At 44.3% G+C, this 27,433-nt stretch overlaps 1 protein-coding gene and 1 long non-coding RNA gene across 2 annotated transcripts; one reads left to right on the top strand and one right to left on the bottom strand.

The window, feature by feature from the left end:
- Window positions 1–3,285: 3,285 nt before the first annotated feature.
- LOC139597751 (uncharacterized) lies at window positions 3,286–27,357 on the bottom strand. Its single transcript, XR_011681690.1, has 6 exons — window positions 23,566–27,357; window positions 16,987–17,122; window positions 12,222–12,409; window positions 7,535–7,680; window positions 6,788–6,879; window positions 3,286–3,801 (listed from the first exon to the last, which is right to left on the bottom strand). It is a non-coding gene; the product is annotated as an uncharacterized lncRNA (long non-coding RNA).
- NMUR2 (neuromedin U receptor 2) lies at window positions 5,815–13,825 on the top strand. Its single transcript, XM_071443404.1, has 4 exons — window positions 5,815–6,534; window positions 11,465–11,549; window positions 12,253–12,378; window positions 13,343–13,825. Exons 1-4 carry the CDS (start codon window positions 5,815–5,817, stop codon window positions 13,600–13,602), a joined length of 1,191 nt encoding a protein of 396 aa, XP_071299505.1. The 3' UTR covers window positions 13,603–13,825.
- Window positions 27,358–27,433: the final 76 nt, after the last annotated feature.

Genomic DNA, 27,433 nt, shown 5'->3' with positions numbered 1-27,433 from the left:
CTGCATTTCTGTGGGGAAGTGTATCTAGTATTCCAATAGGAACAAAAACTTTCCAATTATCTTTGTCTTTCTTATAGCCAGGCTACCTCCACCAACCCTTAAAGAAGTAAACATTCAGAAAAGAAATTCCCTTAATATTTCTCTTACATTTGTATATGATACCATCTGCCCCATTTATAATTTTCATTGATGGGTTCAGTTGTCCTGTCACAATTTCTGTCTACCACCTCCAGTGGCACAACACATCCCTACCTTTCTTTGAATATATTAAGATTGTCCCTGTGGTTCCTTCTGTCCCCCCAGTCTGTCTGTCTAGCACACATCCAGGCACAATGCAGGCTCTAGGATATGGATGGCTTTTTTTGCCATTAGAGGAAAATCCTTGCCTGAACCCCAAGTATGGTACAGAAGCCAAATGGATGTGAGTTGAAAAAAAAAATCTCTGCTGTGTCAGGGTAGTTAAATCTGTTTTGGGTCAGACAAGCAAGTGAGTCGAGCTCTCCTGAGAAACATCCAGCACAAGGAGAGGAAGAGATGCAGGGGAGTGTGGAAACTGGAATGGGTGCAGAGGGCCACAGAGAGGTGCTGAATCATCTGATCCTTCCCATGTGAATGTGAGTCCTGTAGCACCAGACCCCTCCTGACTCAAACAACCTGACTCATCCTGTACCCTGCTTGTGACTTCTGACATTTTCTCTCATGACAATCCTTTCCTCTTCCTCCACATAAACCAAGACATGATGGACACATTCAGTATCACAAGATTTTCTGTATCAGGGTTCTTTTTCAGCTATTTTTGCTGTTCTCCTGAATATCAAGTCTGAACCACATCCCTGGCTGTCACCCACTGCCTCTTCAAGGCATGAGCACACACACAGACACAAAAGGCTTTCTAAAAACAAAACACATCACTCCCAGTAATTTCTGGAGTCAACACTAACAGAGCAATCCATTGTTGAAAATGTGTCAATAGGGACCACCCCACTGGGTAAGAGAGGAGTAGGGAGTGATTTTAGCACTGGTCTCTCCTCGCCCTGGACCTGCTGGCTGCCTCTCTGGCTCTGTTTTCAGCTGTCCTAAACATCTTCTCAAAAATGAAATCTCCCTCTAAAGCCTGATGGGGAGGGGATGGAAAGGATTGTACAAAACTGAGGTCTAAATTCATCTCTGTTTAATAAGCCTGCTGTTAAAATTATTACCCACTTCCCCTCTGCAGACAATGAGAAAAATTAAGCTATTCCATGTCACGTGTCCCTCCTTGTGCTGTGCCTTAGGAGAAAGCCCTGCTGGAGGTTCCTCTGTCCATTATTGACTAAAGTAGGAGCCTGAAAAATCTGTGAAGACTCATTTGCTGGTTTTAATGACTAAAGTTAGTCAAAATGTGTTCCACCCTTGAAGTGGCCTCTGTCTGCACTGCCTGTGTAGGATGCCAGCTGCTCCAGGCAAAGAGGTGCCCTTATTGGTATTTCATATTGTAGTCATGAAATCCACTTCTTATGTGTGTTGATTGATATCCTGGGGACTTCAGATGTCATGCACAGCCATGGAAAAGCTCTCTGTGAAGAGCCAAAGTAATTGCAAAATGACTTACAATGAGGCATGGAAAGGCTACTGCAGATGCAGCTTTTGTTATGGTGCAGGTCCATCCTCCACCCTTGAGGAAGAGAAAATACACAGAATGTACCAATGTGGTTGGTGGCATGTTGAATTTTATACTGAAGGTACTTGGGAAAACAAGGATTCACATTCCAGCTACTGGAGAGAACATTTCAAAGAGGCCTTACAGAGAAAAAAAGTCAAATCCATGAGCTATAATTATAGCTCAGGAATTTATAAGGGAAATGGGGCTATATTTTTATAAGTAATTGTGTTAATATCTTCAGTGTAGTATAGCCTAATATTTCTGCTTTCCAGCTGTGCACCCTCTTATTTGCATCCTCTTCTTTGCATTCCTCTGGGACAGAAACCAAGTTCTGCCAAGTTCTCCAAGGATTAAAACAGGGAGTTTGAATCTGCAATTCAGAACTTTGTGTGGCCCAAGGGCAGCTCAGGAAAAGCTCCATAAAAGGAGCAGGGAACTGAGGCTCAGACAGGCTGGAGAGCAGCTCCCTCACACAGATCCTCTAAAGGCTTTTTCCCTGCCTTCAGCATCCTCCAACTGCAGGGGAGAAACCACTGAAACAGAATCTGCAAAAAGAAATTACAAATGAGGAAAAAAACCAAGCTTCACCTGCTGTAGATAAAAAATATTGGACCTTCTCACCAAGAATTCTGGCAAAGCCAGCACCTCCCCAAGCCCTCCCAGTGAAGCAGGATGGCTTCCTGAGGGTGTGTGCACAGTAGGAAGTGCAGCATTCTCCTGAAAACTCTGAGCAAAATCCCCTGCAGCTCTGCTGAGAGATGCCAGCTCCAGTTCTGGGTGCCAAGTGGACGTGTCAGTGCAGCACTGCACTGAATTGATCTGTGTGGCACACCAGGGTGTTCTCACAGGTCTGTTACTTCCAGATCCACAACCAGAGGTTATGATGCTGTGCCTTGTCTCACCACATAGATAAAAATACCCCAAACCAGCTTGTTTTGCATGAATGCAAGTCTCCATTCTGAGATAAAGCAATGTTCAGAAGAGTCCATCATAATGGCTCACAGCTCAAAGTACCCCCCTCACCCCTCTGTCAGTGGGGCCAGTGGAGCATTTGTCCATTTTTCATACCCTGGGTAACTTCCACTGTCCTCTGCCTCTTTTGATTAACGTGCCAAACTTTCCCATTTCCCAATTACTCACCCAATTACATTAACTAACTTCATATGAAGTAGTTAATGGTGCCCTTACAAGGGCTTTAACAAACATGAAGTGCTTGAATTCAGCCCTCCTTAAGCGTGCACTTTGCTGTTCATAGCACATTCCACTGGCAAAGGGAAACATTCCACAACGTAAACGCGGCACAAGAGACATCACCAGCATGAGGACATTGTCAGTGCCTCCTGAGACTCCTGCACACTGCCAAAAATCTTGTCTGGGTTAATGTTGCCAATATTACACTACATTAATGGAAATATTACATTACATTGATTACATTGCTATTGTATAAAGCTGCACAATTCCAAGGCCAGCATGCAGCCCACCCTCTCCCTTCCAGTGTATAAAAGCAAGCACCAATGAGGTTTGCCTTATAAAGAAAAATACCAAATGCTTTAATATCACTTTCATAAGAAAAAATCTGTTTTTATTTTCTGTCTCGGTTGTAAAAATAAAATATTTCCATTCATATAGAGCCAGAGCAAGTCTTTGGTTGGATACATTCTTCTATCTTTATTGAGACAGATATGATATAGAACACAAATAAAGCTTTGAGAAATAAACTGAAATATATTTTTCCACTCTCTTTGTCCTCTCCATCTGCAACACAGTCGTGGTCATAGCAACATTGGTCCATTGGTTATCTGGTTTTCTTCTGCTTCTATTCTTACAGGCTTTCAGCATCTGAGCTCAGCAGGATCAGAAAGGATTGAAAACAAGTGGAAGCAGGCACAGGTGGGTCTGGCACATCCACACTTTGAGGTGACCTGATGAGTTTGCACAGCCCATTGCTTTCCTCTCACAGAGATCACAGTGGGTGCTGCTGCCCTTTTGGCTTTTTACTAAATAACTCAAACCTCTCTGGTTTTCTTTCCCTTAAGACTGGGTTCAATCTGAACAGCCTCAATCTTCCACTTCAGTTTCTTTACAGAGGTTAATGTGCAAGAAGAAAAATGAAGCCAATCTGGTAGCTACTTCAGAAGGATTTACTCACCTCAGGTATGCTGCAGTGTGGAGTGGAATGATGGAATTTACCGGGGGAAGAAAAAGGAGAAATAGAAAGAAACTAAGTATTAAGAAATTATGTGGGAAAAACAAAACAAAACAAAAGGCACAAATGAAACAAACAAACAAAAATTGAAAGTTAAGCAGAGGTACAGAAAATGTTTAGTCCTGCACAAATTTTCAAGTACTTGTCTTCTGCTGTGCTCTGAAAGAGTTAATCCTGGTGTCAGCCAGGAACCCAACTAATGATTCCTCTGCTCCTACCTCTTACATCAGCAGCAGATCAAGATCAAATTTAACATTGTTAAAATGCACGGAATAGCCATAAAATGAATCCTTAATGAAAGGAGCAATGGGTCAAAAGGGCACATTTGTTATTCAATAATCCAGTAAAACTTTTCGATCTGCTGAATGAAATACCTCAGTGCAATGCTGAAATAAATGAGTTGGGTCCTTCTGATGCACTTTATGTGTGAGATAATTTCAGCAGGTCTGAAAGTCATCACAAGAGACTTGCTTCTGCCTTTTAGTATGGTTGTTGTGGTACCTTCCATGTCTTTCACATTTTAAATGATTGCTCAGTGATTCCCAGGCTCCACATTTTGAATGTGCCTCAAAGGCACCAACCCTTGGTCCCTCACGCACTGCTGCTATTTTGGAGGCAGTCTGTGCTTATTGGAACAATCATTTTTTTCCTTGAGAGGTCAAGCTAAAGGGTCAAACAGAGAAAAAAGATACACATACAAATAGCAGATTCAAGGAGCTCCTTGCCAAAGGATGTCAGGGATGTAAAAGGTTTACATGGCTTCAAGGAGGGGACTGGGCAGGTACTCAGAAGTGAGAGCTAATGAGAGGCTCTGGGCAGACAATCACACACCAAGCTGACAAAAATCCCATAAATTAGCCCTCAGACCTTGCACCTCTTCAATTCCAAACAGCTGAATGCTTTCTGAATTTTAGAAAATTGTATCTACAGACTTGGGACCTTTTTTGTTTTAGAGAAATTCAGAACGGAATTAAGCATTCATACAGAGCTAAATGATCTATTTTGGCACAGCAGTGATGCTTGCAGGAGACACTTATTTTTTGGCTCAGAAAGTGTGTTTGCAGAATGCTTGTCATTCATGAAGAAATAGGATTTTATAGACATTTATGCCCCATAGGCAATAAATATGGAATAATATGCTGTACAGAAATATTCCCAAAACAAGACTCTCTAAGAATATAGGATCAAATTCCAGCATACTTGGGAAGTGAGAAAATATTTTTATGTCAATAAGAATTGCAATTAAAATCTTTAGTCAGATCTCAGGAGAAAAACAACTGTAGTATTTAAAAAAAGGCTGAAGCCTTATAATTCCACAGAAATGGCTACAGAAACCATTTGGCTTTCTCCTGATCAAACTCTGTCTCCAAGTACTTGCTGCCATAGACAACAGAAAATAAAAATCAGCAGAGATTTGAACAACAAAATCATGCCAGAATCTTTTGTTTTGTTGTATTTTGCTTGTGGCTCATAACTAGGATGCAGCACCATTATAATTTTGTAAAAGCTTTTTGGACTGAGTTTTGGGGGTGTTTCTGGTCTGCTTTCCCACCCTCTGACATAAACAAATAACCTGCATCTGGTTTTGTATCCCTCGTTTCAGACTCGCAGCTCCCTAATTCCCACTTTTGTGACTCTGTGCGTGCATCAGCCCCGGGAGCTGATGCAAGTGGCTGGAACCTCTTTCTGTACACTATAATCTAACGCACTTAGCGAGCCAATGAATATGTGGCAAAGGAGGGGCTTTCTGGCTGAGGGGCTCTGGCAGGGGAACAGCTGTTGAGCAGCAAAACCTTACCCAGAGCCAGGCAAACACTCTCATTCACATCCTCGGTGGCTCTGTGCTGCCAGGGGTGGCAAGGCAGCTACCCCCCTTCTCCTCTCTCTGCAAAAAGTGAGCAAACTTGCTCAGAGAAACACAAAGGACAGGAAACCTCAGCTGTGAGACATTTCAGCAGATCCAGCGATGGCCTGGGTCAGTAATTTCTCCTGGTTAAACCACCTTGCTCTACATGAAGAACGCCTCAGGGGGTACTTAAACAGCACTGAGGATTATTTAACCTTCCTGTGCGGGCCCAGACGGAGCCACCTGTTCCTGCCCATGGCTTTGGTGTACTCGGTGATCTTCGTCGTGGGGGTGGTGGGCAACTTCTTGGTGTGCCTCGTCATCCTCAAGCACCGCAACATGAAGACCCCGACCAACTATTACCTGTTCAGCCTGGCGGTCTCGGACCTGCTGGTGCTGCTTTTCGGGATGCCCTTGGAAGTGTACGAGATGTGGAGCAACTACCCCTTCCTGCTGGGGCCCGTGGGCTGCTACCTGAAGACGGCTCTGCTGGAGACCGTGTGCTTGGCCTCCATCCTGAGCGTGACGGCGCTGAGCGTGGAGCGCTACGTGGCCGTGCTGCACCCGCTGCGTGCCAAGCTGGCCGGCACGCGCCGCCGCGCCCGCGCCACCATCCTGGCCCTCTGGCTGCTCTCCGTGCTCTGCGCCCTTCCCAACACGGGCACCCACGGCATCGTCCTGCAGCACTTCCCCAACGGCACCCTGGTGCCCGGCTCTGCCACCTGCACCGTGGTGGTGCCCCTGTGGATCTACAATTGTATCGTGCAGGTCACTTCTTTGCTCTTCTATGTGCTGCCCATGGGGGTGATAAGTGTGCTGTACTATCTGATGGGGCTAAGAGTAAGTCCTGCTCCGACTGTGCTCAGTGTTGCCTTGGCTCATTCTTGTGTGTTTGTGGCTATGTGTGGCTTTTGAGTGAGTTTTGCACCTTTTTTTGTTGCCCGTGTTTTCCCCCCAAAACAGCAAAAGTGTTTCTCAAACCTCTGGAAATAGTAGATCCAACTTCTTCTCTGGTGCAAGCCTGTTCTGAAATTAAGATAGCTATTAGCTATTAAGACACCTAATTTACCCCAATCTTCTTATAAAAACTTACCATCACTGCTGCTCACATCTGAATGTTAATGAAACACCCAAGTCTGTAGATTGATTCCAGCCTCTCAGAGATTTACACCTTTGCAGCAGGGACTAGAAAGAAATGGACCAAAAGGAAAATGTGAAAAGAATAAAAAGAAGATGGCTAGTGACTGAATCTTGTGTACTATTTATTTTCCATTTCCTTGTGACTATAGAATTTCCATTGCATTACTTTCTTCTTTTCTTTCCCTGGAGCTGGTGGCAATATTCACTTGTTAAAATTCACAAAGCTTATAAACTGAAATGTTACCTTATTGCTGCAGCTAGAAAATTCAGCAATCATTTCTTCATATAACTACAGCCTTGTTGCACCAGGCCACCTTAGAACTTATATTCCTTCTCTGTTCAGAAATTGGAACTACTTTTGACAAGTATCCATCATGTAAATGTGTGGACAAAACAATCAGGATCACAGTGTTATAAAACTACCTAGCACAAGACCGAGATGCCCTGCTAATCACAGTGACTTGATGACCACTTTCTTCTCATAAGTTACAGACATTTAGACAATACAAATCCCATTTTATCACACTGAATGTAACAAAGTTTACAAAGATCTGATCCCATAGCAAGAAAGGGAAACAAATTAACTTATTAAATAATATGCAAGAAACTCAACCAAATCACGGCTGGTGTATATATCATTTTGTTGTGCTGGCTGACATTTACTGTTACCTGAAATTATACAGAAGCAATTTTTACTTACCCAGTGAAAAAACATGGATTATCTGCCAGAAATCCACAGCACAGAGCAGATCCTCAAGGCAGTGAATGGGTTAAACTATCCCAACTCTCTCGAGGCTCTTGAAGGGTCTTTTACATAGCATCAAGTAATATTTTGCAAAATTAGACCTGAAGGGAATAAAAGGTGATGAAAATAGAGTTGTTACAAAAAGAAAAAGAGAAATCCCCGAATTTATAGAAGGAAGACTTGAAGGTTGCAATAACTTCTATTTGCAGCAGCAGATATTCCTATACTCCATCCCAGAAGAGAAGCTCAGTTCCAGATGAGGGCTCATCTCCCAGGACTTCTGCAAATTCACACATTTGTTCAAGCTGTCTTTCCTAAAGACAGTCATGTTCACTGTTTGTGCCTCTGTTTTTCTGTATGTCCAGCTCAGACTTACAAATTTTAACAGGATCCATCCTGGCTAGATCTGCATTACCTCCAAGCTGCACTGGGCAAGATGATTTCATTTCTTCAACAGAAGTGATAGAAGAATGATGAATATATCTAATTTTCCAAGACGAGATACTTTTTATCTACTCACAGACGAGGAAATTCATGAGGCTTTAGCAGCACCCTGCAGTCTCCTGAGTGCCATGTATCACTCACAGAATGTAGTGGAAAAGCTCAGGGTTGATCCAAAGGTTGTACAACAGCTCAAATTCAGCAAACAGAGGCATGACCTTTTCATGTCCAGGCTTTGTAGAAAGGGCATTTTTTCACCATTTTCTCCCTCAAGCTCTGCCAGTGCTGGACAGCCTCAGGAATGCAGACGGGGACAGGGCACCTGCCAAGCAGCTGTGAGAAGGCAGCAAACATGGGTCATAGGCTACCTGAGTTAATTAATCATTTAATCCCTTCAAAAATGTAGAAATATTTTTCACTGGGAAATGGTTGATTACCTCATTATCTATATCTGGGTATAATTTTAAGGCTTGGTGGTTTGATATTGCTGTGTTATGGTCAATTGATCAGTCAAGCACCAGTGTAAAGAGGACACTGCTCATTGCACTGTAAACTCATTAGTCTTGATTGGGGAAGCTTCCTGCTGCCTCTGTCATGGGGTTCCCATCACAGATACTTTATGGATAAATCCCTAAATCCTCCAGACTCTTCAAACCCATTTCAGCTGTTGAGATACTGGTTGCAAGCCACAGCCAGAGAGCTGAGGAGGGAGAGGAGAGGGATGAGATGAGAACATTGGGCAGTAGCTGCTCATGGAAGTTCATCCCTGGGGCACTGAGTGAGATGGGATGGGAGTGCATTGCAGCAGGATTCAGTGCAAGGTCCCTGCCCATTTCTTTCAAACTGATTCCTAAAAGGACACAGGTGTAGGTGCTGATCACTGCTTGTCTAAAAGTCTTACTCTATTTAACAAGGGTTTCTGTCAGCATAGGCTGGATGATTCTTCTCCCAAGATTCCAACTTTTCTCTTAGTCTCTCATCCCCTTACTACTACTACTACTACTACTACTACTACTACTACTACTACTACTGATAATAATAATAATAATTTGGATATAGTGGAAACTTTCGCTGTCTTTGAAGCAAGACAACTTATTCTTGCCAATGCACATCTGGTCCAGCTTTTATCCTCAAAATCTATTTCTCCCCCTAAATGCCCAGCTGTTAAACTCCCAGAATCATCTGTGGACTTTGGCTAATTTCTGCAGAGCCCAGCACAGCTCTTCCATGGAGGTTGTTCAGCAGTCCTTGTCCCAGTGGCTGGTTCTCCTTTGCCATGGGGCTGAGCTGAGGGCATGCCAAGGCTGCAGCTCAGCAGCAACTGCTTCAGCCAAGCCTCTGGAACAGGCAGGACTGTAATCTTTAGCAGAAGCCTTGTGGGGTTTAAATGTAATTTTTTTTCCATCAGCTGGAGAGAAACTTTGCTTACCACTAGTGTCAGACAGGCCAAGGAGTTTACAGAAAACAGTTCCTCTTTTGCAGATTACAGAAAACAGTCATTTTGCAGAGTGGCCTTACTATATTTGTTTGAGGATAGGTGAGACCCTGATTTCACTCAGCCTTTTGATTTCTGGGGTGAAATGCTGTAGCTAATAAAGATCTGGGGGGAGAGAAATCCAATTTTCAGCTTCTTGCTCCAGTCACTTTTAATTCTCTTGCAGTGGAAGAGTAGCATTCATCTCAAACCTACACAGACCCATACATCACAGTGATGTAAAATACCTTGGCTGGGGTTCTACCCCTCTCAAACCACTGGCATTAACTCAAGTTACAACCTTTGCCTTGGACTCATTTATTTTTTTTTTCCCTCCCTGTTTGTAATGTTTCATTGTTTCATTAAACTGCAGCTGCTGAGTTCTTACCTGTTACACCTTCATCACTTGAGGGTGAAGTGGAGCCTTACAGCACTATCAAAATGACAGGAGGAAGGGGAAAAATAAAGATACATGTGTCTAGTTTATTACAGCATCAGCACACTGTACTCTCTGAGGCTTTGGAATATGCCTGGAATAGATTACTGTTGAGACTGAAACCACTGAAGGGAATCTATGGGTTTTAATAAATCTGATCATTCATCAGTGGATGTGTTACAAATCAGCTGAGTCTTTTCCTTAAGCAACTGTGGCTATGACTAAAAGTTACAAGGGGAATAATGTAAAATATGAGAGGCTGAGTTGCACTATACTTGACTATAATTCCATGTATAGGTTTTTTCCTTTTTTAAATAGAATAAAAAGAACATTGAAAGAAGGGTTCATTTCATCATCATTACAGAAAAGTATTATTAATCAGAAAGCAAAGCCACAGTATAAAAGGCAAAAGCAAAAAGCACAACTAGCATGTCTTCACAAGGCTTTCACAAATCCAGAGTGATCACTATATTTTCCCTCATTCCTGATATTGTCTGATGTATAATTAAGTTTTGGTTCAAGTTTCTCTACTTGAAAACAGACAAAGCTGTTGGCTAATCAGGAGTTCCCACTGCAAGAAGCTGGGACTAAATATGGACTTGCCAGATATGATTTCTTTGGTATTCAAACCAATTGCCTGTTTATGTAAACCTGACCTTTTCATCACAGCATCAGTCTTCTCATCACAAACATATTGGGAGTGGATTCCAGGGATGATCAGATTATTGTTCTTTAGATATTATTTATATATTTCATATTACTAATATTTAGATATTCATATAATATAAATATAATTATATCATAATATAAATTATCTATTGTATTCTATTTATATATTTATATTTATTATATTATTCATATTATTTTATATATATATATATATATTGCCCTTTTTTTTTTAAGTCCAGGAAAAACTACTGGAGAAAAACCTCTCCTTGTGTGCCTGAGCAGTGTGTGGCTAAATCTGTGTGCATCATGCACCCTGCCCATCTGCAAGGCAGAATTTCTGGGGTTTGTTCGTTAGATGGGTTGAATATCAACTACTCCCAACACTCAGGACATGAAACAAATTCCCTTGAATTCCACAGGATTTTTTCCAATGATTACAGCTGTGTTGCACTCAGGCCTCTCTGGGTATTTTTTGGATCATTGGTTTGTGCTTAATTGTGGGGAACACTTTTGGGAAAATAAACAAACGAACAATATTTTGCTAGAAGAGAAAATAATGCCTAGCAAAATACTGTTGAAATGGAACATAAATTGTGAACCAAATATTGACTCATTGAGAAAAGGTAAGTGGGGAATTGAAGTACAAATTTTCTGTAATCTGTAGATTGTTTTGAACCTAAATCTTCAATGTTTTTCTAGACAAAAACCAAAATTTAAATGCAGATTTTTTTTTTTTTTCAATGAGTCCTGAGTGGCCCCAAATTTTGCTTTCTCAAAGCACAACTATCAAAACATCAAACAGTCTATGTCTGGTGTGGATGTGGTCTCTTGTTTAAGCTGTCCTTTGGTTTCCCTCCTTTGCCAGTTGAGAGGAGATGAATCTTTGGAAGTGGAGGAAATGGCTGTGAATGTTCAGAGGCCATCCAGGAGATCAGTCACCAAGATGCTGTGTGAGTCCCTCTGTGTTTTATTTTCAATGAGCAGGAGTGTGGCCAGGTCTTGCAGGGTATTGAGCAAGTCCATTGGATCCAGGAGTTATGAGATGAGTAGCTGTCATATTAAACAAAAAGGCTTTTTCTGTTGTATCTGGGCTTGCAGGAGTGAAGCACCAGGGGTAACTACCAAAAGACTCACAAAGCAAATTTTCCTCCCTAGCACAAGTGGAGGGGAGGAAACCTTCCTGGCAGCTGCTTGCATGGCAATTCTCCAACATCCTTCACTCTAAACTAGCTCTTGCAAGGGAGAAAAAAGGGAAGATCCCCTTTTTTCAGAGTGCAAATAGTCTGTCCTGTACATTTTTACAGAATGTACATCTGTTTTCCATCACACCAAACTGTACTTTGGAGCCAGCCTGGTTTTCTGAGCCTGGAATGGGTTTGGCCTCCATATAAACCCCAACATTGCCTGGCTGTCACCTGCTCTGTTTGAATGCCACCCTGTGTGCGTGCATTGGATCACCCAATACAGAAATTAATGGAAAGATTGTTCTTTTAGTTGGTAAGACAGAAAGGATGGCAAAAGTTTTGAAACCATGAATATAATTTATATACAAAGTCTCCCATCCAGCTTTATGAACTCTCTGCCCTGTGCAGGCTGGTGAACCATATCCCCCCATTTCTGACCTGTTTTCCTTCTCCCCTTTCTCCACACCAGTTGTCCTGGTGATAGTTTTTGCCATCTGCTGGGCTCCATTTCACATAGACCGACTTTTCTTCAGCTTTGTGGTGGAATGGACTGAGCCCTTGGCCAATACCTTCAACTTAATCCACGTGGTGTCAGGTAAAGCTTTCTTCTTCCACTTGCACAGGGACTGGGAGAAAAAAAAAAAGGTATTTTTGAGTGGTTTTACTTGGAATGTGTAGTCATTTATTTTGTAGGGGACGTGAGACTTGTGTGGAAAACCTTCTTGGGGTTTGGTGGGCAGTGATGAGAACTGTGCCTGAAAAAATACTGCAGGGAGGTTTCTGCAGCTTTTAAGATCTGGACATGTTGTCAAATTCACAAAAAATAAAAGGATAAAAGAAGGATATCATGCATCATTACTAGCTGCTCTTAATTCTTGGGAATGTTCAGAAGTAAAGGCTGCTGTCATTCAGCTGCTCTTAAGAAGTACACAGGAGGAGGCAGCATCTCCACAGGCTCTCTGGGGCAAATAGGAAACCTTACCAAGTGCAAGAGCCTTACATACTGCTCAGTACTGGGTGATGAAACCAAATGTTTATGGCCCTGCCAACCATAAAATGAAGGGATTTTCAAAGAGGAATTTTATTTTCAGTCTGCCATGGGAAAACTCTGAATGTGGCCATTAGGCAGCTCAGACAAATCCAATCTTATGCCATTGTCCTGGTGAGTTGTAGGAAATTAGCTTCCCCTGGCTGGAAGTTATCCTCTGACAGCTTTGATGGGGCACCAGCTGTGCAAATCCTGCTGCTGCTGGGATGAGGGCAGTGCTGGAGGCAGGTCAGGGCAGCTCAAGAGAGAGCTGGTTCCTGAACAGCTGGAGAGACTGAGCTCCAGTTCACGATCCCTCCCGCTTTCCCTTCACCGCAGTGGAAGCTGAGCTAACCCTGGTGAAATATCCCTCTGCCTGTGCCAGGAAGGCAGCAGAGCTCCACTGCTGCTGTCTCCACCCTGGCATCCAAGCTTAGTGGAGCTGTACAGGCAATAAAGAGATTTTCCTCTTCTGAGATCATTTCAAACACAAATAAATGTTTCTGTCTTCCCCCCACCCTTGTTCTCCCAGGTGTTTTCTTCTACCTGAGCTCTGCCACCAACCCCATCATTTACAACCTGCTGTCCCAGCGCTTCAGGATGGCTTTCCTCAGTGTGATTGCCCCTTGCTGCAAGCACTGTGCCCCTAAACATCCCCCCTGCAAGATTTCATCCCAGAAGAGCACGTTTGTGATGGAGGATCACAATCTCATGAACTCTGCAGAAAACACGAGCCTCCCAGGCACTCACAGGACATCTGTCAGCAGCTCTCAGCTCTCCACTGGCCTCTGACTTCCTGCGCTGTGATCCAGGTGAGAGAGAAAAGGTTCAGAAAACTAAGAAACTAAAACAGAAGAAAACTTCCTAAAAGAGTGATTTCAGCACGAGTTGCTCAGGAGGAGTCCCACTGAATGAACAAAGGAGGAGGCTGTATTTAGGATGTGTTAGGGAAGCACTGTACTGCCCCCAGGCTAATGGGAGGGCTGGAAATCAGAGTTTGCTCACTGCAAGCTGTGCCAGCAAAGAGCTGCTTGGGAAGGTGAGAGACACTCCCAACATTGCCAGCACAGGAGAGAGAATCAGCTTAGCCAATCTTACCAAATAGCTTCTTGTGTAGCAACCAAAACATCAGGTTTTACTTATTTTGAAACAAGACAATTTTCTGCATAAACCTTCTCTCCCTACTTCTAGCTTTGGGTAATCCAGTCCCACTTCCCTCTGGTACAACATTTTGAGGTATGGCTGTTGCAAACCTCTGCTGTCAACATTAGCAAACAGGCAAGAATGACAGCAGCTGATCAACACCAGCTACCAGCAACAGCTATTTCTGGGCCAGAAGAACCAGGGAGGCAACAACTGTAAAATAAATGTAAAGCAAACTTTTGCTTCCTGAGCTTCTTATCATTACTTCAACTTCAGATCATTATGTGCTGTCTCCACCAGTGAAGCCCTGTGGTTGTGCTTCAGCAGCCTCCAGTGCTCCTGCACCAGGTGGGTTGCAGAAATCAGAGATCCATGTGGCTTAGCAATCACCAGGAAGGAGCCTGGACAGCCCTCACTACAGAGGGAATGGGACAAACCTTACACATAAGGGCAATAAAAAGGGGAGTTTTGCATCTACTAAATTCAGCTTTTGCCACAAAGCACAATGCAAGGTCTGAAAAACTTTCCTGCCTCCCCGTGGTGCAAACAGATCCTGAAGGCAGTACACCCATATCCAAGTGACAAATTCCTGACTGCAGGCACAGGAGCCTATAGAATTTTGCCAAGGGAGGGTTCATTATGTGATAGAGAATTTTGTAAGCCTCTGTCTCACACATTTCAAAGCCTGTTCATTGTGTTTCAGGGAAATGCCTCCCGTGTGCCTCCTGACACAGGGCTGGGTTTGGTCCCCAGGCTTGGCACTGCCACAGAGAATCATCCCAGGAGTGTCACCAGGGACTGGCAGTCACTTGCACAGCCAGAGAACACAGAGTTATCACAGCAAATAACAGCATTAGCTCCTGAAAGATGATACACTGTGCGCATAAAGACATTTTCCATTCTGGTCACAGGGGATGCAGATGACATTTCCTACCAAGGAGGAAGGGACTGTGCTCCTGATTCCCACAGCCTCTTTCTTTGTTTGCCCCAAAGTTTCCTGTTTGATTCTCACTGTGGGACTCCAAGGTGGGAGACTCATGGCAGCTGGAGAAGAATCCCCTTTTCCTGGAGCATAAGAGGAATATTTTCACTCTTTTTACGACCTGCAGTCTTGAGAAGCAAGCCTTGGAGAGGGGAAGAGCCACACACAAGCCCTGCAGAGAAAAGGCCATTCCTGCTCCCTCAAGACACAGCTGAAATGCTTTGCCACCCCCAAGTGGACACTTGCATTTTACCAGGGACATTTCTAGGCAGAAGTTTTGCATTATTTTTCCCTCTGCCAGAGACTGCAGTGTGTTTTCCCTCTGGGCAGGCCATGGCAGTGGTGCCTTGCTGCCCAGGTCCCTGTTCTCCTGCCTGTGCATTGCTCCAAGCTCTGTGATCCCACCTGGGCTCTGCCTGTGCTGGATTTCCTCCCTCACCCTGTGCCTCCCCTGGGCAGATCCCTCACAGAGCCCTGGGGGTTTTCCTCCCTGTCCCAGCTGTGTGAAATCTGCCCCAGATACCAGCCAAAGGGGTGAGGAGACATAGTCACACACCCAGCACGGGCTGGAGACATTCCTCTGCCAGCTTTTGTGGCTCTTCCAATGCCTTTTATGCTTTTAGGGTGAGACAGCACCTTGTGCTGGTGCAGAGAGAGCCATCCACGAGTGAGAGATACCCTCAAGGGATGGATGCCCTCTCTCCTGGCCTCATGGGACAGTCCCAACCTTCAGCTGCAGAGCTCAGGGTTGAGAAATGCATCCCTTGACTTGCAGATGAGCACACAGACCTGCAGAGAAAGGCTGGAGAGTGAAGATTTCCTGTGATCTTAAGCAAAGTGGCCATGGTTTTGTCCCCAGGGAAGACAAAAGGGTTTTGTGGAGAAGGGGAAGCAGAGGTGGGAGGAATGTGCATGGATGGAAAAATTTTAGAAGAGAAGTAGTGAGAAGCAAATCATCATGAAATCACTTTGTTCTGAATTAGCTTATTTTCTTGTCCTAGAATCAGTTTTTATCACATTTAATTTATCACATTTAATTTGTTGTCAGCCAAAAGCAGTGATATGCAAAAGCAAAACCAACTGAGCTTTTTTGGCCAAATATCAAAATCAAAGCTGAAAACACTTAGTCTTGCACCAAACCAAATCTTCTGTGAAAGTGTTATTGGGAGAGACATGTCAAAACTCCTCTGAATTCTGCTGAAAATAAAATAAATGCAGTGAAAAAAAATCAGACTAACTGCAGACTCCAAGTTCCCTGTGACTGCACTGCTTGGTGCCCCCTCACTCCTGGGGGAGGATCTCTAGAAAACAGTTGATTCACTTTGTCCCTCAGTGTAGTCAATGCCCACTGGAGGCTTTTCTCCCCAAAAGGTCAGTGCTTGAGTTATTTATCACTCTGTTCTGATATTTACCTCCTGCATTTTGAAAGCTGGATCCAAAGATGAAAAAACCAGGAAGATGGATAGAGATGTCACGAAAGCTGATGCTGTTCCTTTATTTATACATGAAGGAGCTTTCATAGCCAACTGCTGAAAAATGTTGGCAACTGGCTGAGAAAAACTCCTGTTGCACAAAAATGGAGAACAACTCTCCTTCCCCCAGAGTGGCCTGGTGTGATAAAACTGTATTTGTTTGAAATCAAGCGTGACTTTGGAGACAGAACTGTCCATTGATTTATTTCTCTGCTTCTGTTTCCCTCTGGGAAATGTGCAAATGTGTGAGCAGAAAGTGTGGAGAGCAGGGCAGTGCTCCAGCACTGTGAACAAAATGTGGAGAGTCTGAAATGTGCTACAAGGAAGGCTCAAAGGGGAGAAGAATTGTGGCTGTTGCCAGTGAGTGATGCTCAGATCTAACACCAGGTTCAGCTGGAAAAAACCACCATGAACAGCAGGTGGATGGTTCTGTTCAGTTTATATGAAGAGTTTTTGAACACCACCGTGTTTTGAAGTGTTTAAACCACAGCTTATCAGTAAAACTAAATGTACATTCCAGCTGCAGAGATGGTTATCTGTATCTGTAATATGAAAATAAATATACTAAACTCTGTCTACCTAAGTCTGGTCCATGCTCCAGAAATCCTTCTTGTTTCTCCCTCTGATTCCATGTGAGCAGCAGGAGATGGACATTCCCCAAATGTTCAGCCAGCACCAAGTGCAGGACACCAGGAGCTCATTCCAAGTCACAGTCCTTAAAAAACAAAACAAAACAAAACCAAAACCAAATATATTTCAGTATATATATATATATATATCTTTCAATATATATAAAACAAATATAAAACCAGCACAAATCCCCTCGGGCCCTGTGACCAAGAATTCTGCACAACTCTCCTACAGGGGAGGAGTTATAAGCTGGGCAGCACAAAACTCTCTTGTCACAGCCTGGAGAGGGTCCCAAAGCAGAAATTTCTCCTTCCCAGCCTGTGGAACAGCCAGGCCTGCTCTCCCTCTCTGTTTTCCCACATTTGTCTCATTTTCTCTGCCTTCATTATGACACTTGCTAATATTTTCCCCACTGAGGTTTCTTTTTCTACAAACTAGCAAATTGCTGAGCTGTGGCATTTCCATATCAAATGGATATTAATGTAAGGAGAATTATGATAATGAAAGCAGAATGAACAAGAAATCAAACAAGCTGCTGCAAGGATTAAAATTTGAGTTTAGAATTCGGTCCAAGTCAATGCAATGATGACAAATGTCCTTCAGAGTGAGCTGGGGGTTATAAGAGTTCCCAAAGAAACTGCAGACAATTGCCCAATCTGGGCCCTGCAGGTTTCCACTCCTGGGAAAAACACACTTTTGAGGATGTTAGGGCAGGTCACCATGCACCAAAAGACAGTGAACATCTTGTGCACGATTCCCTGACTCTGAAAAAGGAATTAGCCACGTACAAAATGGACCATAATGTAAGAACCTCTCCAGGAGAGTCAAGGGTTGTTGATTTTCCTCAACATTTCTTTCCATTTACATTCTGGGTAATCAATAGCCTGCCTTGGTCATACCCAGACAGAGCTAAGCTCATTTGCTACCAGTAGAAGAAGACTTTCTTTTACCATATAGACTTTTTGAAACCCTGAAAAGCTGTAGCTGATGTTTTAAAGGCAAATTACCTTAAATCCACTTAATTTTTAAAGAAGATTTAATTTTAGGTGTATGGGAGCTGTTGGAATAACTTGCTTCCCACTAGGATAGCTAATTCATGAATAAAAGACTGATGTTCTAATTGTAAAATCCCAAATAACTTTTTTCTTGCATCCTCAGCTTACACTATTTCATGAAATGCAGCAGCTCCTTCCCAGAGGAACAGGATTTTGTTTGGTTTTTTTGGCTGGATGTGGGTCTTCCAGAAGACCCTTTGACTCATATGTGTACAACATATGGAGATCATTCCTGTGATCTCCATCAGAGGAAAATTGTATTCCTTTTTCTAGTCAAATGAGAGGGGGAAAAAGCTGTGCTAAAACCAATTTATCTGACCTACTTCAGTCATCTACTTTAGGTGCTTTACAGGTAGTTTTTATGCATAACTTCTGCAGCTGAAAAACACAGCCAGGCACAAGTCACCTTGGAGTGCTGTGAGCTCTTTGTTGCAGAGCAGGTATGTTTATCAGACCCTTCCAATTTGTTTCATTTCTTCAGAACCCAAGAGACTCCCTCAGAAATGACTCAGTAGGAAAATCGTGCTCCAAATGAGCAAAGCAAATGGCTCACAGCTAAATCACCACTAAACAGAGGGAGAAGAGCACCCTCAGGGGCTCACCTACCACTTGGTTCATTGCTCTGGGGCTGCTGCCCCTGGGACACCTGGGCTGCACTCCAAAGGCAGAGCAATTCCAGCAAAGCTCTAGCACTGTACAATCTGCAGCATTTGTTTGCAACTTTGCAGTTTTCTTTTCTTTACTTCTTTGGAGATGACAAGGGCAGGGAAGAGATCTGTCCTGCCAGGGCCAAACAGCTGTCTGAACTCAATGGAAAGTCTCCAAAAAAGAAGTTTTTTTGTGCTGCTGTTGACTGCAGTGCAGGTGGGTTGGGCAGCACAGAGCAACTGAAGCAAAAAAGTACAAGAGTCACAGTTTAAAAGAGTCACAGTTTTGGGAAACAGAAAATCTCACCAGGCTGTGAAGAAGGAAACAAAGCATTGACACAGGAACCTGGAGGTATCTTTAACCATGTTTATTTAACCATGTACAGCCTGGGGGCTGTTAGGTGGCTTGGTGTTAGGGAAATCCTGCATGAAAAAGGGGTTTTTTGAGTGTGAACAAGACTGGTTAGCACCACAAAACTCAGCTTCCCTAAGCCCTGCAGCACAGTTTCCCCCCAGCTCAGGTTACCTGCTCCCACAGAAAAACAAACCACAGAAACAGAGCAGGCATAAATTTCCATTTCAGCAGCACTGGCACGCCCCTCCATTGGAACTGAGACACAGCAAGCTCTTAGCTTAAACTGATGCAAACCAGTGTGTGTTCCTGCATGTAACAAAGATGAACAGCAGTTGACACTGGCCCAGATAAATCTGTTTGGTTATGGATCCCAGTCCCAAGACGAGGGGCTGAGTCATGTGGAGCTGGCTCTCTGTGCTTATAACACTAAATAGTCCCAAAGCTGGGGCTCACATGGCAGCCCAGCAAATCCCAGCAAACCCACTGCACTCCTCCAAGAGGCAGCAAGGACTGCCAGACATGACTCAGCCTCAGCACAGCCCAGTTTTTGTGTGTCTCTTGCATTAACAGCAAGGAACACTCATGTAAGTGCTCATCTCAGCCTGGTTCCTTCAGGTCTCATTTCAATCCCTGTCTTCCCTCCCAGGAGGAACAGGTATATTGAAAATCATCTCTTTCCCCCCATCCATCCAGTCTTTTTGCTGCTAAGAAATTCCACTGAGAACTGAATCTTTTCCCTGCAACTTTATTTGCCAGCTGTAGGGTTTTCACACCGTTATTTGTATTCCAGTCCCGATTTCAATTACCTGGCTAACCTTTTCAATTTTCACAGAGAGTGAGAATCAGAAAACAGCAGGTCCTTTATTACAGCTCACACTGGTGGGGAATTCTTCACCCCCCTTGCCTCCCCCATGTTTGCAGGAAAGATCTGTCAAATTCAAACAAACTCATTGATAATGACTTGTCTATTTGCTTATGCTTTGCTGACTGTTAAATATTCTGGTCCTTTCTGTGGACCTCCCTCCCATTCTCCTTGTGGCTTGAACATATTATATTTCTAAAAGCCAAGGAGAAGCAATCTTAAGCCTTCACCCTGATGCTTGACTCCAGTGGGAATTCTCAGCAGGGTCAAGCACTGGAGAAGTTCAAAGCCTTGTGCTTTGAGCAGGGCTGTTCCTGATCTTTGATCAGCAAGACCTTGATCTTGATCCGTGGTGGAGGCCAGGCCTTGTGTCCATATCTCAGAGCACTTCCCAGTGGAGGCTCAGGGCACTGGGGGGATCCCTCAAACAAAGGGTGAATCAGGCACAGGACACCACTCTGCTGAGCCCAAAGATCTGCCACTGAACTGTGCTGGCCACAGCTGTCTCCCTTTCTGCCTTTCTCAATTCTCCAAGTCACACCCCTCCTCTCAGCTCCTTTATTATTCTGAACTCTTGATCTAGCAGTCATTTCCATGCCCGTGCTCTGTCTGCCCCATCACTCAGCCATAAAGATCCTAAAAATGGTTTCATTTCACTGGGGAAGGGAGAGGATTTAATGCAAAAGACCTGTTCCTTAGCAACACCTTCCCATCTTTCTTCTTTTGTTATTTCCACCTCATTATCTTTGCCCATGTTCAACTCCAAATTAACTTAATTACAGACAGATTTCATATCTCTCTGAACCAGAAGGGGCACTTGTAAAACATCCCTCCAGTCAATAGTAATGAGGGCCTTGGCCTATGCTAAGCAGGCTTTGGGAAAGGCAGCTCAGCTGTGCCTGCCCTGCTCCCTCCAGAGACCTCTCCCAGTTGCTCCCAGCTCCTGCTGCTCCTTTTCAGTGAGGCATTTCATCTCTCCATTTTGCAGCCTGTCCAAGTTCCCCCCAACCCCTGAGCCCCACAACAGACATCAGCATAAATCACCAGGTGAATGCTTCTCTTACTCAGGGCCAAGGGCACTGTGACCTTTCCACCTCCCCTTTCCAGATTCTGACAGGGGACATGTGCCTCAGTTCAAAGTCTGTGTTTGGAATCTGTCCTGAGTACAAATCTGAGCTAAATCTGAGCTGAATCTGAGCCTTTCTGAGTCTGAATATCAGATGTACTTAGTCCAGGATTACCTACACAGGTGAAATGTCAAAGATCTCTCTTGGTTAATGCAGCCCTGGGTGCCCAAAAGTCACACACCAATGGCAGCTCTCCCCTTGAACATCCCCTCAGAGACAAAAATGCAACAACTGAACTAGATCCAGGGCAGCCCCTCAATACCTTATCTTGTCCTTACTCTGTGATGCCAGGCTTCCTTTGGAAATCAGCACCAGGACCTCTCTCTAGCAGCTGATGTGTTCCTCACCTTCTCACAGCTAAATAAGCATTCTGCATTGCTGTGTCCTACCTAACAGAAGTTCTCCACTGGCACAGGAAATATCTTCTTCCTTCTTTGGAGCTCTAGTAGCTATCAGCCAGCCAGGACACCTCTTCCTAAATCCACCAAGTGACTCCTCACTGGCAGAAAGTGCACCAAGGTGCTGCACTGAGGATGAGGAGAGATCTGTATTCACACAGTGAGGAAAGTGGTGTCAGAGAGAGCCACCAACACAACTGTGCTGAGGATGCATGAAACACAAGGAAACCAAGGAAAGCCTCTACAAAGACATAGGGGGAACCAAACTCCCACCAGCAATAAAAAAGGGAAGGCTCTGTGTCAGTTTTAGAGGAATCAGAGAGCTGTAATTCCACCATTAGAAGAGGCTGTATGGTTGGTTTCTGGAAAGGAAGGAAAGCCTGAGTGATGGTGCAGGTGGCTCCTCCTCATTCAGGTGAGCACTCCCTCCAGCAGCTTGCCACCCTGGGAATTGAAGCACAGGTTAGACAGGGATGAGCTTCCCCCCTCACCCTGCAGAGATAGAGCTGCAGATCATGCACTATCCTGGGATTAAGTAACTCAAGCACGGGCAGCAGAATTTCATTTGCAGAGTGAAATTCGCTCTGCTCCAAAAGTTTCACCTTCTTCCCTTTCTCTTTTGCCCCTTTCTTTCTCACCACTTTGGCATGCAGGGAAAGAAGCCATAGGCAGGATATTTCCTTCCTATTTCATGAGAACATTTTCAGAATTTCCCACCTCCCATTTACCAGCTCAGCAGGAGACTGTCCCCAACACCTGTGTTTATGCTGGAAAGGTCTGAAGAAGGCAAGGAGCAAATAACTGCCCTGAAAACTGAACGTGTGGCCTCTAAAGAGCATTTATACACATCCTCCCCAGATTCACAGCCCAACCACACAAGCCAGTGCCACTGGAGGTCAGTCTTGTGCCAGGGAAACCTGTGGGACTGAGCCCTGGGGTGCCCTGACTGCCAGAAGCCTTGGGAGCCGAGCCTGCATTTGTGGACACCCCAAGAGAAAACCTGTCCCAGCTCCCCCGATGTTGATTTATGATGCAGAGAACCTTCATTTCTTTTTTTCCTCAGAACTACTCAGTGGTCTGTTGGATAAGCTCAGCACGAGATTCACGTGTGTTCAGTCAGCCCAGGCTCCCAGAGAGCCAGGCTGCTGCTCAGGACAGTGCAAACACTGAGGTGAGCCAGGCCTGGCCACCTCATCCAAACCAACTTAGAAAATACTCTTGTTTTGGGACAATTCTCAGTCTTTTGTTTCACAGGGCATGGAAGGATAATTAAATACAAGTTGCAAGCTCTGGATGAAAAATCAGGATATTGATTCATGACCAAAACAAGTACAAGCTCAGTTATAGTTAATTCTGAGCCATTTTCCTCGTCAGTGTCCATAATAAAGAATTCCTACAGAGAATCCCATTTGAAGAGTCACTTCCTCCTACTGTTTCCTTAAGACCCTCCAAGAAGGGCTCAACAAATATTTAATTGGAAACAAAAACTTTCAGCTAAACATTTTGGTAAAACAGATTGTGCTTCTACTACAGCATCCCACAGGTGCCAGTGCAAACCCAGCTCTGGCTGTGCCAAGTGAGGTCAGCTCTTGGTAACTCTTATGCTTGCAGAGAAAATATTCATCAGTATGATCTGAGTAGAAAATGGAGGCTGAAATGCCCAGTTGAGATAGGCTCAAGTTACTGTTCCTTATTTTACCTTCAGGGTGAGTTAATTTTTCTCTCTGGATCAAGGATGGCAGAGCTGTTCTCTGCCCTGTCTCCAGCCAAGCCACATCTGGAGTGCAGGGTCCATCATCCACACTCATTCACTGAATCTCAAGTCTGAAATGAGAGCCAGCCCTGCACAGACCCTCTGCTGGCCCCTGCTACAAACAGCCTTTAGTACAGACTTCTGCTCTGCTGTAATCATGAAAGAGCCATTCCTTTTCTGCTATTTTTCCAGCAGAGCAATAGAAATATTGATCCCCACCACTGGCTTCTTTCCTGTGAATGATCAGTTATCCTTTGGTGTTAAACAAACTGCAATTATGCATTCTAAATAGCCAGAAATCACAGGGTCCAGGTACCTCCTGCTCTCTTACCTCATTGCCATTAGCATTGCTGCCTGCAGGGCCTTGGGCAGCCACATCTTTCCAGGGAGTGAAAAGCAGCATCCATCTCTGTGTCCCACAGCTCACCTCCCGCCTCAAGGAACAGCAAAATTCTCCCTGAACCCAGGCAGTTCTCAAGAGGGACTGCAGCAGACAGAAAAAAGGAGACAGGGTTGGGTGACTGCAGTAACTCAGGGGTTGTGGCTCCCCATAATTAGGAAAGAAAACTCACAGCATGGCCATGGCACTGGAATCACTGCTGGGAAGATGTGTCCCTAAGCAGCCAGGACCTTGGGAGCCCCTGGGTGACACAGACAGCCAGGGACAGGCAGAGACAGCCAGGGACAGTCAGGGACAGGCAGAGACAGACAGGGACAGGCAGAGACAGGCAGAGACAGACAGAGACAGGCAGAGACAGGCAGAGACAGACAGAGACAGGCAGAGACAGGCAGAGACAGGCAGAGACAGGCAGGGACAGCCAGGGACAGGCAGAGACAGCCAGAGACAACCAGAGACAGGCAGGGACAGGCAGAGACAGACAGAGATGGGCAGAGACAGGCAGAGACAGACAGAGACAGCCAGGGACAGCCAGGGACATCCAGGGACAGGCAGAGACAGCCAGGGACAGACAGGGACATCCAGGGACAGGCAGAGACAGCCAGGGACAGACAGGGACAGACAGAGACAGGCAGGGACAGGCAGAGACAGACAGGGACAGGCAGAGACAGCCAGAACCCAGGCAGGCAATGGGTAAGGACAGTGGAAATAAGATTATTGACTTTGGCAGAGCCCATCAGGTGTCCTTGCAGTGCTGGCTGGGTGCTGAAGTGTGTCAGGAGTGGGTGCCCTGCTGTCAGGGTGATCCACAGTGGCAAATCCACACCAACAGCCCAGGCCAGGGGAGATTCACATTCTTTCCTTGCATGTAGAGCTGAAACAACCTTAGTGAGGAACAGAGCACAAGCCTCTGTCATTCTGCCTGCAGTATTCACCACTAGAGCTCTTCCTTCCTCTCACAAGCCATGTGTTTTCATTCCTTTTTGGGGGTTTTTTTGTTTGTTTGTTTGGGGTTTTTTTTGTTTTGTTTTGTTTGGTTTGGTTTGGGGTTTTTGTTTTTTTTTTTGGTGGTGGTGGATTTCCCCTCTCTCCCTTCTTTGCTGCAACATTTGTGCTGTAAGCTGCAGCAGATAACAGGACAGGTTTTCACCTGGATGGTTCCTTACCCCTTTCTTAGGGGGTATTTATTTTCTTGTGGGTATTTTGTACCTTCACAGATGGGACTGAACCATTCACCACTGTCAATAAACCACAGTAGCTAAACCCTTGTTTACTGCCAGGCTGGGCCAACTGTGGAATATAAATGTGCTAAGGACAAAAGGTTTGAAGCAGGGATGTATTGAGCTGTTCATATTTAAAGAAGGATTGGGAGGAAATGAAGAGTTCAGAAAGTATCTGGGTAACAAATAGCTGCATGGAAGCTGCAAGTCTCTGTGAACAGGACTCAACTTCATACATTTTGCCTCATTTACTCCATTGATCTGCCCAGCACATTTTGGAGTGAAGATTTTCTCAGCCTTCCCAAGACCACATCTCTCTCTCTCTCTCTCTCTCTCTCTGCCCTTGCTCTCCAGAGCTGCAGGCTGAGTCCTGTCCATGACCCAGTGAGGAACTTCTGCCCTGGGCACCACTGGATAAAAAAATCCCTTTGTTGAAATACTCAGGGGTACTGGAGCATCACTCTTCAGTGACGCTTTGAAGGAAATAGTGCTTGTTTTAGAAATGCTAAAACAAAAAGCCTTATGGATACTGAGGGGTTTTTTGTTAGTTTGACTCTGGCAGAAGCAGCTTTTCCATCCATTTATCAAGCTGCCTGCAGCTGCCATTTCAAGGCTGATGAAGACATAATAAACAGTAAGCCAAAAAAAGTCATTTGAAAGGTGCACCCAGACCAGTTTCATAAATAAAAGATCAGGGGCAGTGGGGAGAAGAGAATGAAAAATCATCAGTGCAAGTTTTGACTTTCCTCTGCTGTCCATTTTATAGCATAAATTTAAATAAATGAATGGTGAAGGTTGGTAGAATCACTCTTATTCTCAAGTACCCTCTCTAAAACTTTCTGCTTGTGAATTCATCTTTCTACAGTGTCTTACTGGCTCATGTTTTGCCACCTACCCTCCAAACTGTCACTCCAAATTTTTTCAGGATATCCATCAGACTCTGCAGAGCACAGAGTTCCTGGTGGGTGAGAGCTCCTTGTGGAATCTCCAGTGCAAGAAACCCCAACCCTGCTGGATGCCAGTGAGCTCAGGTGATCCCAAGTTTTACACTGCTCCCTTCCCACTGCTCATACAGAGGTGACCTTGGGGTTTGCACCAAGCTTTAATCTTCCCCAGAGGAGACTTTGCTCCTGCAGAGACCCCTGCAGGGCCCAGCCCTGTGCCAGCTCTCACTTGTTTCTCTGGGCACAAGGACAGCTCTGCTCACTTTGGGATTGCCATTTGCCATCTTCTCTTTTCCATTTGGATTCGTGGATATCAGGCAAGCTGGGAGCCTTCTGAGGCCCCTGATCATATGCCATATGCCCATTGATCCCTGGCATATGGCAATGCAGTTATTGCTCATCTTCCTGATGGACATTCAGGCTGGAAGTCCAGGTTTGAGTTTCAACATTCTTCTCCCAGAAGTTGCCGCCTGGTTTCTTTGAATTGCAGGAACTTTTCTCCAGGTCTGATTCCTCCCTCAGAAGTTGAGATCGAGGCTCTTGGACTTCAGCAAATGCCACAAAGATCCTGTGAGCAACAGAGAGAACAAACAGGGAGCTGCAGCCAATAAAAAACATTGATAGGTGAGACATGGTAAAAGAATAGGAGGAAAGTGAGGAGAAAAAGACAATTCCAGAGGAACAGAGAGAAGAATGGAAAGGGAAAGAGAGAAAAATCATTAAAAAAAAGAAATTATTAAAGAACTAAAATGAGAATAAGGATGAAAGAAGAGAGTACAAGGAAAGGTGAAGACAGAAAAAAGGCCCAATAATATGCATAAAGAAGAATATCTGCTGGTTTCCATTTTTCATTAATGCTTCACCAGATGGAGACGGTATCAACAACAATAGAACCTCTGAGCTGCAGAACAATAGGTGAAATAATTCAAGCACCACTTTCAGATTAAAAAACAGTGAAGAGAGTTTGATTTATTTCCCAGTGTTTCTTTTCTTTCTCTATATATAGAAAATAACCTCATCCACTTACTCAAGTTCTGTGGCTCATCACCAGAAAAATATAAATAAAAGAATGAAACCACCCTTCAGCACAGATAGAAAATAAATCAGAGGCCTCAATGCATTTTCATTGTTGCAGCTGGGTCCTGTCTTCACATTTATTTATCTTTAAATTTCTCCTTGCACTCCAGAGACCACATCCCATAAAATGCCGGGTTAACAAGTTAACCATGAATAATTCATGAGATAATTATAAAACATTTACACCAGAACATTATTATCTTGCAACTAAAAAAAAAACCCAAATATTTAATGTCCTCCAACATTAATGGTAAACCTCTTGTGACTGCAATGTTCTTCATCACTAAAATTAAATGGAATTAATCTTCGATTTGCTTTGTTGCCAACGAGCAGAGAATCACAGGGAAAAACCTCCCCCAGGTGATATGGAAACAAAAGTACATAAATACATACACATATTTCTGTATGTGTGTTTGCACACACATATATATGGGATTCTGAAACATGCCCACAGAGGAGATCCAGTTTGAGTCTTCCTGCCCCAAACACACTCTGAGGCAGGAGGGACATGAGGTTTTACACTGAAGGGGCTGACTCAGAGCACACGTGGAAAGGACAAAC

This window comes from Agelaius tricolor, unplaced genomic scaffold (genome assembly GCF_023055355.1).
Source record: "Agelaius tricolor isolate 1412-34295 unplaced genomic scaffold, bAgeTri1.0.p SCAF_18, whole genome shotgun sequence".
NCBI classification, from domain to species: Eukaryota; Metazoa; Chordata; class Aves; order Passeriformes; family Icteridae; genus Agelaius; species Agelaius tricolor.
This window is presented reverse-complemented; position numbering and strand designations above follow the sequence as displayed.

What these genes read in the sequence shown, in the direction of transcription:
- NMUR2 (XM_071443404.1), top strand. Translation starts at nt 5,815, where the DNA reads ATGGCCTGGGTCAGTAATTTCTCCTGGTTAAACCACCTTGCTCTACAT. An exon ending in ACTATCTGATGGGGCTAAGA is followed by an intron (nt 6,535 to 11,464) that starts GTAAGTCCTGCT and finishes CTCCTTTGCCAG; the next exon opens with TTGAGAGGAGATGAATCTTT. An exon ending in ATCAGTCACCAAGATGCTGT is followed by an intron (nt 11,550 to 12,252) that starts GTGAGTCCCTCT and finishes TCTCCACACCAG; the next exon opens with TTGTCCTGGTGATAGTTTTT.